This window comes from Salvia hispanica, chromosome 5 (genome assembly GCF_023119035.1).
Source record: "Salvia hispanica cultivar TCC Black 2014 chromosome 5, UniMelb_Shisp_WGS_1.0, whole genome shotgun sequence".
Taxonomy (NCBI): Eukaryota; Viridiplantae; Streptophyta; class Magnoliopsida; order Lamiales; family Lamiaceae; genus Salvia; species Salvia hispanica.
Genome location: NC_062969.1, coordinates 33,899,723 through 33,910,408, shown reverse-complemented (window position 1 = coordinate 33,910,408; position 10,686 = coordinate 33,899,723). Strand labels below are relative to the sequence as shown.

The 10,686-nt window shown below is 33.2% G+C and overlaps 1 protein-coding gene across 1 annotated transcript; it reads right to left on the bottom strand.

Annotated features, from left to right (window-relative positions):
* Nucleotides 1-4,015: 4,015 nt before the first annotated feature.
* Nucleotides 4,016-8,086, bottom strand: LOC125186963 (NADH dehydrogenase [ubiquinone] 1 alpha subcomplex subunit 9, mitochondrial-like). Its single transcript, XM_048083454.1, has 12 exons — nucleotides 7,934-8,086; nucleotides 7,729-7,825; nucleotides 7,469-7,533; nucleotides 7,274-7,359; nucleotides 7,098-7,182; nucleotides 6,948-7,018; nucleotides 5,882-6,013; nucleotides 5,463-5,578; nucleotides 5,256-5,379; nucleotides 5,047-5,115; nucleotides 4,489-4,609; nucleotides 4,016-4,401 (listed from the first exon to the last, which is right to left on the bottom strand). Exons 1-12 carry the CDS (start codon nucleotides 8,001-8,003, stop codon nucleotides 4,265-4,267), a joined length of 1,173 nt encoding a protein of 390 aa, XP_047939411.1. The 5' UTR covers nucleotides 8,004-8,086; the 3' UTR covers nucleotides 4,016-4,264.
* Between the last annotated feature and the right edge of the window lie 2,600 nt (nucleotides 8,087-10,686).

Here is a 10,686-nt window from a genome sequence, read left to right as displayed (position 1 = left end):
TGGTAAACTTTGAATAAATTGAGAATAAAAGTGTGGGGACACTCTATAGCTAGTTCCAGTGAGTTTTCAATTGTATGTTTGTTGGAATATGAAAATGTTTCAAAAGAACTCTTAGATTATATAAAGTACTCTGTTTCGCCTTAATAGAGACGTTTCATTTTCTTCACTCATTTTAGAAAAAATAATAGTAATATAAATAAACTTCTCCACATTATGATCTCTCTTACTATACTTTTTCTCTATTTATTTTTAATTTTTTAAAAATGAGTGTGTATACTTTAACTATTTGAATCGTCTCTATTAATATGGAACGGATGGAGTATTAAAAGATGATATATGACTAGTACTAATGATAGCGGTATTATTGGGATTAACGGGTATACCCGCGCGATGGAGTATTAAAAGATGATATATGACTAGTACTAATGATAGCGGGTATTATTGGGATTAACGGGTATACCCGCGCGGGTAGCGGGTATACCCGTTATCCGCAAAACTCTAAAACACACTACCCAATCCCGCTCCATTTCCCGTTATCGTCGGGTAGTGGATATCTGATACCCGGCGGGTAACGGGTCAAGATGGAAATTACCCGTTACCCGCTACCCATTTTGCCACCCCTACCGCGATTATCTCGTTTATCAACATATTTTATTTGTCCAAACAAAAATAAACATTGTTAAATGTTGAGGAAGAAAAGGGTTGGGACAAAATTATATTCACATATGATTACAAAATAACTTCATATGGCAGCCACTAATTTTGTAGGTTCATCTTAATGATGTTAAATCTAGTGATAATTATTATGACAATAACATTTTTTTGTGAAATCATGATAATAGCATTTAATAATGGTAATTAATTAAAGACAAAATATATAAGGAGGGTATCATATATGGATGAGGGCTGTTGCACATGCTTGTGTGGGGCCCTTTAGTTCGTAATGTAATTATATCAACGTATATAATACTATTTGGAGTTTATTTAATAAAATATTATTATTATTATTGTTAATGGGGGATTAAATGGCTTTTGTGACCCACAGGGGGACTGACTACTGGTACACATCAAAAGAGCTTGATTTGAAACAAATTTAAAACAGTGATTCATCTAAATATACTAGCTAGCTATCTGAACTCACTTTCATTTTCTTAAATTTTGAAGTTGAATGAATAAATGATTATCGTTTTCTTATAGTACAGTATTTTACAGGAAATGTTCGTAGTACTATTTTGTTTTCTCCCTTAATCAACAGACGATGCAATATAGACCCCGTAGGCTTACAGATATTTACGTTCACCCTTTCTCTCTCCAATTAATCATATTAATTATTAATCAACAATTTTCAAATTCTCATGCCAATTAAAAATGTGTCATTTTAGCCGTAACGGGAGAGTACCAAATTTGAGCTTCTACGTGGCATATCGTCTACAAAAAGGACAATAAAAGGTATTCTGTAATCTGTAGTAGCATACCTAGAATTAGATATACACTATTTTGCGAAATTATGCTTGATAAAATCATCCTACGAAATCATCTGGAACGGAGATCTTTGATACATCCCCAATAATTTTAAACACAACAAACGAACATGCAAGGAGCCAGCAATAATGACACATATATTTCCTTCTTAAATAATTGTATATTGCAAAGTTCTTAAAACTTCTTTATGTCAATGATGCGCATGAGAAACTCCCTAAAAACAGAGATCTTTTATGACCTCAAGTATTGCTTATGTTCGACTATAGATTCATTAAGCATAATAAATAAATTATGTACCTTATTCATTATTATTGTGACTAACTAATGCTTCATTTGTCCCATTTAAGATAACCATATTATTAAGAGTGAACTATATAAATGGTACATGATCTTTCACTTTCGCACATAAATGATACATGATCTTTATTTTATATCGTTTTTGGTAATCTATAAATCACATTTTTGGTACCTGATGCAATTTTCACCCCAAAATGCCCTCTGAACAAATACATTTTTTCCATTTGTGTCATTGAGGTTATTTTGGACATACACAAAACTAAGTACCAAAAGTGATATTATAATTTATAATATCTTCTCTCATTCTTCTCACTCTTTATATTATTATTATTAATCAATATTAATAGTCTTATTTTAAATTAATAATTAATTTATTTTTTAATACCATTCAAATATACTTAATTATAATTATAGTTATAATTATATTTAATTATTGTAATAATATTATTGTTGTAATACTAAAAACTAGTTGAAATTAATAAATAATTATAATATAATTATTCAAATTATGAATCACAAAATATTATATAATAATAATAATTATTATTATTTTAGATTAAATTAATAACTAATCAATATAGTTTCAATAAAAATTTAAAATTGTGAATTGTATTCATAATGATATTAAGAGTTGAATATTTTTAGTTAGATGTTTCAACCCTAAAATGAGTATAAAATAATTTAATTAAAAATATTTAATTGATTTAATTATTTTAAATAATTAATTTAATTAGGTGTTTTGTTCTTGATTTATATTATGAATGCAATTAGATGTATGTATAAAACACTAAAAAGAAAGAAGAAAAAATAAGAGAAAAGAAAAAAGAGGAAACATAAACTAAGGAGAAAAAAAGAAGAAGAAAGGAAGATAAAATACTAAAAAGAAAGAAGAAAATGGAGAAAAAGGAAAGAAGAGAAGAAAAAAATAATCACATGTTTGGTAGTACTATTTAATGGAAATTTCCAAAAATATCTTTCATAACAAAAAGACCAAATAATTCAAAAGATAATGTTATGGACCAAAATAAAAAAATCGCCATATGTTAAGGACCAAAAAGGACCTTTAGTCTAATAATAATAATAATAATAATAATAAAACTATACTATATTGCTTAAATATGTAAGAATCCTAGATCTGGGAAATAGAATACCTAAGAAAAGTTAGGATTCAGAATCCTGGAAAGTTGTACTAACTTTCCCTGTTTTTGGATTCTGATTACTTTCCCAGTTTGATTAAAAACTGAAACAGACACATGAATTTAAAATTTAAGGAATAGATTACTTTCCCAGACAGAATCCTGACAACCAAACATGGTCTTATTATGGGATGAGAGGAGTATTATTTTCCTAAATAATATGAATTGACTAAATTATTTGATTAAATAATTAAAAATGTACTCCCTCCGTCCGCCATTAGGAGTCCCGGTTAGACATTTTATCTTGGGAGTATAAAAAATGACCCCACTTTTCCCTTAATTTAGAAGCTGCAATTAATTTTAATCCACTTTGATTGCAATTTCTCTCTTAATGTTAGATTTCATTATTCCAAAGAATAAAGCAAATAATAATATAAATGGGTCCCACATTCCACTATCACACACTTAAATTATTACACTCAAACTTTTCTTAAAGCCCGCACCCAACTCAACCGGGACTCCTATTCGCGGACGGAGGGAGTACATATGTATACTTTCTAAAAAAGAGAAAAAAATGAGAAAAATATTTCATTAAATAACTAAAAATGTATAGGATATGAGAGGCTCCATCTTTTTCAATAATTCATTTTATTTTTATTTTTAATTATTAAATATGATTGCTCAATTCATGAAAAAATTAATCATTATATTGATTAATTAGGGGAAAAACATTCGATTGTGATATGTTATGTAAATTAATTATATAAATAATTATTTATATATTCTGCCTAAAGAAGAGAAAAAAAAAATGCAAAAATCCTTTATTCTAAAAAATTTCAGTGTCTCGTTTTTTTTTTCGACTGCGAATTTAATTCTTTTATCTGAAATTTCACATTTTAGAATGCTTTCAGGAGCCTAGTAAAGACTTTGGAGATATACAAAGAGTCAAATTGAAAACCTACAAGTTACAACCTTAAGCCACAAATAAGGCGATAGCTGACATCAAAATTTTAATCCTACAGTAATCATGGCGGTACCAAAAATCACATGTCAACTTTCTAGTTCCGGTGTGCTCGAATAAAAAATGTGTTTGTTTTGCCTTGAAAAAAATATAATCTTGCTAAAAACAAATTAGCAATATCCATTGAAGAATCCACTTTTCAACGAGGTTGATCTCATTCGTTTATTAAGGCTTAAACCAACTTAACAAGTTTCAACTATTTCGCATTCTCCATCACCACCACCACCACAATGAGGTGACACAAATTTGCATTCATTATCATAGAGAATGGAGCAGGAATGCAGGCAACAACATCCCTACCTTAAATGTCGGATAAAACGGCTCAACCTCAATCCCATGACCGCGATACTTTCTCGCTAACCGTTGAACCGTACTGTGGTCCACCTTTACGGTATTGTATAAGAAACTCGGTTGGGTAACCCTTCAGCTTGCGTGGCGTGATTCCCAGATCCTCGAATGTCAAAGCTGGAGCACAAAATAGAGTGAGATGAAACATGTATTATTAGAACTCAACTTTAGAAGAAGTTACACAACAATTAGAAAGACGCTTACCATCGTCTGAAACCACTGTATCAGTGGAAAGGGCTTCAATTTGATCGAGATTGAATATGGTAGGGACAGGCATTGGGAACGGAACTTTGTTCAGCAATAACTCGCGGGGAGTTGCAAGTACCTGAAACCAAACATGTCATAAACAATTGTAAGATTGAATGCGAGTATGGAAGTACATAAAAGAGTGTAACATAATCCAGAACAAAACTACTTGAAGTGCTGACACTAGAAGTTCAATTTCAAAAATGAACTTCTTAGGGGAGCATATAAATTTGTCGCATCTTCATTCAATAACCAAAATTGGATGCCTAAAATTAGGCATACAAGTAGAGAAACAGGCCTGATACAGACCATAATTGCCAATGTAGGGTGGATGACTGCATTAAATTCTCTCTTGTAAACTTTCCATTATTAACATCTCCTAGCAAATGGTCTAGATTGGAAGTTGAAAAACAAGTGCTCATTTAGATAGCTCCAGCAAGAGGTGTTAAGAGATGAGTTTTAATTACATAATATCTACAACAGAGATGTACGTAATGATGTGTGTGAAGGACTTGCCTTAGCAACAGGGAAAGGAACTGTGACATAGCGAGGCCATTCACGAATGGTGTCATACATAAGTTCTGCCTGCAGACATGCAAAATTCATTATTATTATTTCTAGGTAAAAGTAAAGAAGGGGAATGACTGATTTTCCAAACTACACCACTATTTGTTCTTTATTCTTTTGTGGGTTGGGGGGTTGAAGAGGTAGGTTCAATGACATACTAATTCATGTATGGTATAAATTTCTGGTCCACCAAGTTCATAAGTCTTGCCCATGCTGGATCCATCATCTTTTAAGGCCGCAATAATGGCAGAAGCAACATCCACTACATATACAGGCTGAATTCTGCAAACGGCACGATGATATAAGATATTGGCATAACGATTTAGGAATCATCCAAAAATTCAAAATATAGTTTTAGTGCATACTTAGTTGATCCACCCCCTATAAGTGGGAGAAAGCTGTACTTTTTAGCAAAGTGTGCCCATGGGTTTAATATTCTATCCTCTGTCCCAATCATCACAGCAGGTCTCATAACTGTGACCTGACAAATAAGTAGATCTATGAATAAAATAAAGCAATAATACAGTTAGTAAGTTAAAAGCGCCTCATTTACAGCCACAGAAATAAAAAACATCAGAGTTACTGCAGAAGCAAAATATGATCATGATTGGTTACATACTTCTGAGAGCCAATACATAATCTTACAAGCATCTAAATTCTATAACAATGAGGCCGTTATCTTCGAACTTTGCTTCGAAGATTCTAATGATCTATCTAGAGAGGAAGAGTAAACAGGGAATTCTCTAAATCCATGTGAAACAAGAACAGATAGTGCAAAACTAACCTCAGGTAGTTCTCGTAAAGTAGCTTCTTCAGCAGCTGCTTTAGCTCTAAGCAGTCTAGATGGAGATGATGGAGATACTCCCAAGCCTGAAACTTGGATGTATCTCATGATACCGCCATGTTCTTTTGCAATCTGTGTGTGTATGATGCATCATCATTATATCAGTTTGTCCCTAAGAAACAATCCGCAATAATGCTGAAGAATAGAAGTGGAAATCAGAAATGTGCTTCAAAAGCATTTTCTCACTAAGAGAGAAATAGTGAAACCTTTTCCCCGGGAAGAGACATTTCCACTACATGAGTACATTCATTTAACAAAGAATAGTAAAGGTAGTTCTTTTGAACTATCAAGAAGACCAACTTATACACATACAGGTATCTAAAGCTTTCAGCAGCTTTTCTATGAACAAGTATATTAGTTAGATTCCGACTTTGAGAATGAAGATGAGCAACACGGTGCATAGCAACAGTTTCTATGAACTTTCTAATAGCCCCTTCTAGAGCTTCTCAGTTTTTATAGAACTCCAAAGAAACTGACTTGAGTACTTAACGCAACAGACTAGTATGTCCTAAATCCAGTTTAACCTCAGCCAGGAGGAACTAATTCCAGAGGTAATAAAAGGGGGGACATGAAAACCTAATAGTGGCCTACTCTATTATCCATATAAAATGTTTCATCGTTGTTTCAATTGGTACACAAAGTTTGAAGTTTGCATTAATAATGCAAAAAGTTTCATCCACATTTCAATTTAATACATTCCGGCAATTGTGTTTAGACAATGTCAACTTTTAGCTTACGTGAGGCACAAAATGTTTCAACATTGTTTCATGTAATCATGTTGGTACAGAAAGTTTTGAATTAAAATGAATCTTTTTGTATTATTTATTTATTTATTTATGCAAACCTCAAACTTTTTGTACCAACATGAAACAATGAAGAAACATTCCGTATGAATGATGTAATTACCCTATAGTTTGAATATACTACATGCTGGAACTATAAGTTGAACAAGTGCCGTGATGAAGTGAAAATTATTGGAGTAAAAAAATATAGCAATACAACATACCACGGCAAGCTTCTCGGCCATATGATGGTTCACTTCCTCGAAACCAAAATTTCTGGTCTCGTACTCCCTTCCTGTTCATAAAAACATTGAACACATAAAATAATAGAAAAGGAAAAGATTATATGTTGTCACATGATCTTATTATCATACCAATAAGGTTAATGACAACATTGGCCTTTGCCATGACTGCCTTGATGGAATTTTCATCTCTTGGATTATATTTCATGGGAACAATCTGCATAACGTGGAAAGTTCAAAATCTCAGTTTTTAAGTAAAACAAACTTCAATGTCTTGGATACGAAAGTCGATGCAAGAAGCCAGTCACCTGACCCAAATCACCCATCAATTTAAGGTGTCGTTGAGAATCCTCAGAACCTCGAAAAGGAACTAGCACTTGGGAACCCATCTTAGCTAACAAAATAAATAGAAAACATAAAAGCAACTCAAAATCAAAATTTAATCTTCAAAAGTAGCACAGTGCAGTAACCGATTTAAGTTAAAACAATGCGAGGCATCAAACCGAGCTGTTGCACTAAATATCGCCCAAGAAATCCGGTAGCACCAAACACCGTCGCAACAATGCCACTGCCAAACACCAATATAGTCCAACTTGAATCAATTTGCCAAAATTAGAGAAAACTAAAACTAGATGGAAATTTAATAGTCTAAATCTAGTAATAATCTGCACGGAGAACAGAATTGAAAATGTAGAATCCATAGAATGACAACCAGAAAACAATCAGGTGCAAGTAAAATTAGGGATTTGAAAAACCAAATTACCTAACGGATGATCTTCCACCAGTGCCCTTGCGAACTAGATGCCCCACGCCTTTGGTGGCAAGAGTAGAAGCGGACCTCGAATCATTTGCTCCATTAACTGAAAATCGATGAATCACATTCATGAATTAGCTCAATTTGTTATTTAAGGTATATATCTGGACCTATAACGAGTATGATGGCGCATATATTCGGAGGAGAAACTTACACCGATGGGTGAATTGTGCAGGTGACTGGTGGAAGTGGTGGTGGCGCAAACGCCGGTAAACGGACTGCATCTTTACTTCCAAGCCGGAGTTGAAAGACGAGCGACGAAATGGGAGTTCCAACGGATTCTATCGCTGTTTAGGAGGAGTAGAAATTATTTTCTCTAAATAACTTTTACAGCATAAGTACTCCCTGCCTCTTCCAATAATTATCCATTTTAATTTTAGCATGAGTTTTATTAAAATATAGTAAAAGGAAGTAAATCGAAAAATAATTATGGAATATGGACCTATTTTTATATACTCCATTCATCCACAAAAAATAAAGCAATTTGTATATAGAGAAAAGGAGAAAAAGTAAATGAAAAATAGTGTTAGTGGAATGATGTGTAGGGTTATTATTTATTGAAAACGGGTTATTATTTATTGAAAACTTTCTATAAATGATTGTGTTCTACTTTTTGTGAACAACCAAAAATGGTAACTGTGCTCTATTTTTTGTGGACGGAGGGAGTATTAGTTTTATAATAAAATGGAAATGAAATAAGTTAGTAGAATGTGAGACTTACATAGAATGTCCACAATAGGAAGCCGCGGTTCCTGCCCGAGGACACGACTGGGTCGCGGCTACCTATTGCACGGCACCGGGACACTTGTGGGACGACACAAGATTTTAGGAGGTCTTATTTTGTGTGTTAGGTGGTAGGAGAAAATATAATATTTATATTATTGTGAGAGAGAACTTTTTCTAAAAATGGAAATGTAACATCTTTAGTGGGATAAATTAAAAAGGAAAGTGAGACATTTTTTCATGCGACAGAGGAAATATCATTTATGGTAAAAATGAAAGTGGACAATTAATAAGGGACGGACGAAAATAGCTAAAGTGGACACTTAAAAGAATGGATGGAGTATTAATACTTTTTTACAACATAATTTTAACCCTTCTTACAAGAATGGATGGAGTATTAATACTTTCTTACAACATAATTTTAACCCTTCTTACAAGAAATACTGACTTAATAATTGTATAAATATAGCAGCAGTAGTAGTAGGTATATATAGTTGAGATTTTGTGTACAGGTTACTCAATTGAATTTATGTTGTGAATGAAAAAATATGCGAATTTAAACTAATGTTGATAATTACTAAATTGAAATTTATGTTGTGTATGAAAAAATATGCGAATTTAAACTAATGTTGATAATTACTCAATTGAAATTTATGCTGTGAATGAAAAAATATGCGAATTTAAACTAATGTTGATAATTACTCAATTGAATTTATGTTGTGATAGAAAAAATATGCGAATTTAAACTAATGTTGATAATTACTCAATTGAATTTATGTTGTGAATGAAAAAACATGCGGATTTAAACTAGTGTTTATAATTACACAATGTCGAATGTAGAAAATTAGCGTACACTATTTTGCAATGCAATACTAGTATTAAGAATTAATTATAAAACATGCTCCTCGGGCTAAGATGTTTTGTACAACGAATTTAACTAAAAAAATTTTGGTATCAGATTTTTCCTATTTTTCTTTATAAAAAAAACTGGTATCATTGAAGATGAATCCAAATTTTTAAATAATGATAATTGACTTATGGATTCATATAATATAAACACTAGTTCCTTTTAGGAATTTATCAATAAAAAATGAAACCATCCTAACCAAAATGTAGGAGATGAAATGGAACGAAAATGGAGCTTATGCCTTAATTCATGCATGTGGAAGCTCTCATCCTGTCATCCACCGCCTCAACAGTTCAGTGTCACCATGCAAATTCTCCTTACCACACAACAAGAATCAATGGTTGCCTACATATCTACACGAAAGCTAGAGAAAGTGGAGCTGCTGTGCTGTTCCAAGAGGGTAGAAGGTCGACTTCTTCATTGCACAGCTCCAACAACTCGCTAGATTTGAGCTCAGATGAAGCCGGTGACCCCCGGCGTGCAAAAACTCACTCCCGAACAGAAGTAACAACCCGCCAGCTTGGTACCCGTACGAAGACTGCGACCTGCCGGTTATGCATGCCCATACCTCCTATCGACTCGCCGGATTGGGGCAGCGCGAAGCCGGAGACCTACGTAATCCCAAAACTCGCCAAGTTGGAAGCAGGCGACTCTCTGCCATCGCACCGAGAAACCCCGAACACATTGGCTCCAACACGAAGCCGGCGACCTGCCGTGTCACGACCGCCGGTTAATAAATGCAGGTGGTCGTGACTAATGAGACTTTAAGAAGGGACATTTTCTAGGGTTTATGTAACGTCCCATTTTTTCAAACCCTAATTTTCGGGTTATAAATTTTTTGCATTAAATGCCTTTAGTGCTATGGTATTATTGATGAGTGAATTAATTGCATGATTGCTTTGTGACCTAGTTGCGTTGTGGAATTGAGATTTGTTTGAATAGTCAAATATATGACGTGGCGTTGAAAAGTCAAAGATGTGGAAAATATGACGTGGCCGTGGAATGGTCAAAGTCGTTGGAAAATGTGAAGTGGAGGTGAAATTCGAATATGTGAATATTTTGATGTGTGGTGAAATAATATTGTGGTGAATTATTTTTCCTAAGGGATGAGTGAGAATTAAATAGGAGCACTATTTATTTATTTGGAAATTTCGACCCATATCATTATTGGAGGAGAAATCCTATTTTCTTGGATTTAATTATTTACTTGGGATAATTATCCGAATTAAATCCAAAGTCCGAATATTCCTAATTTATTTCATAAATTTTCGGCCCCC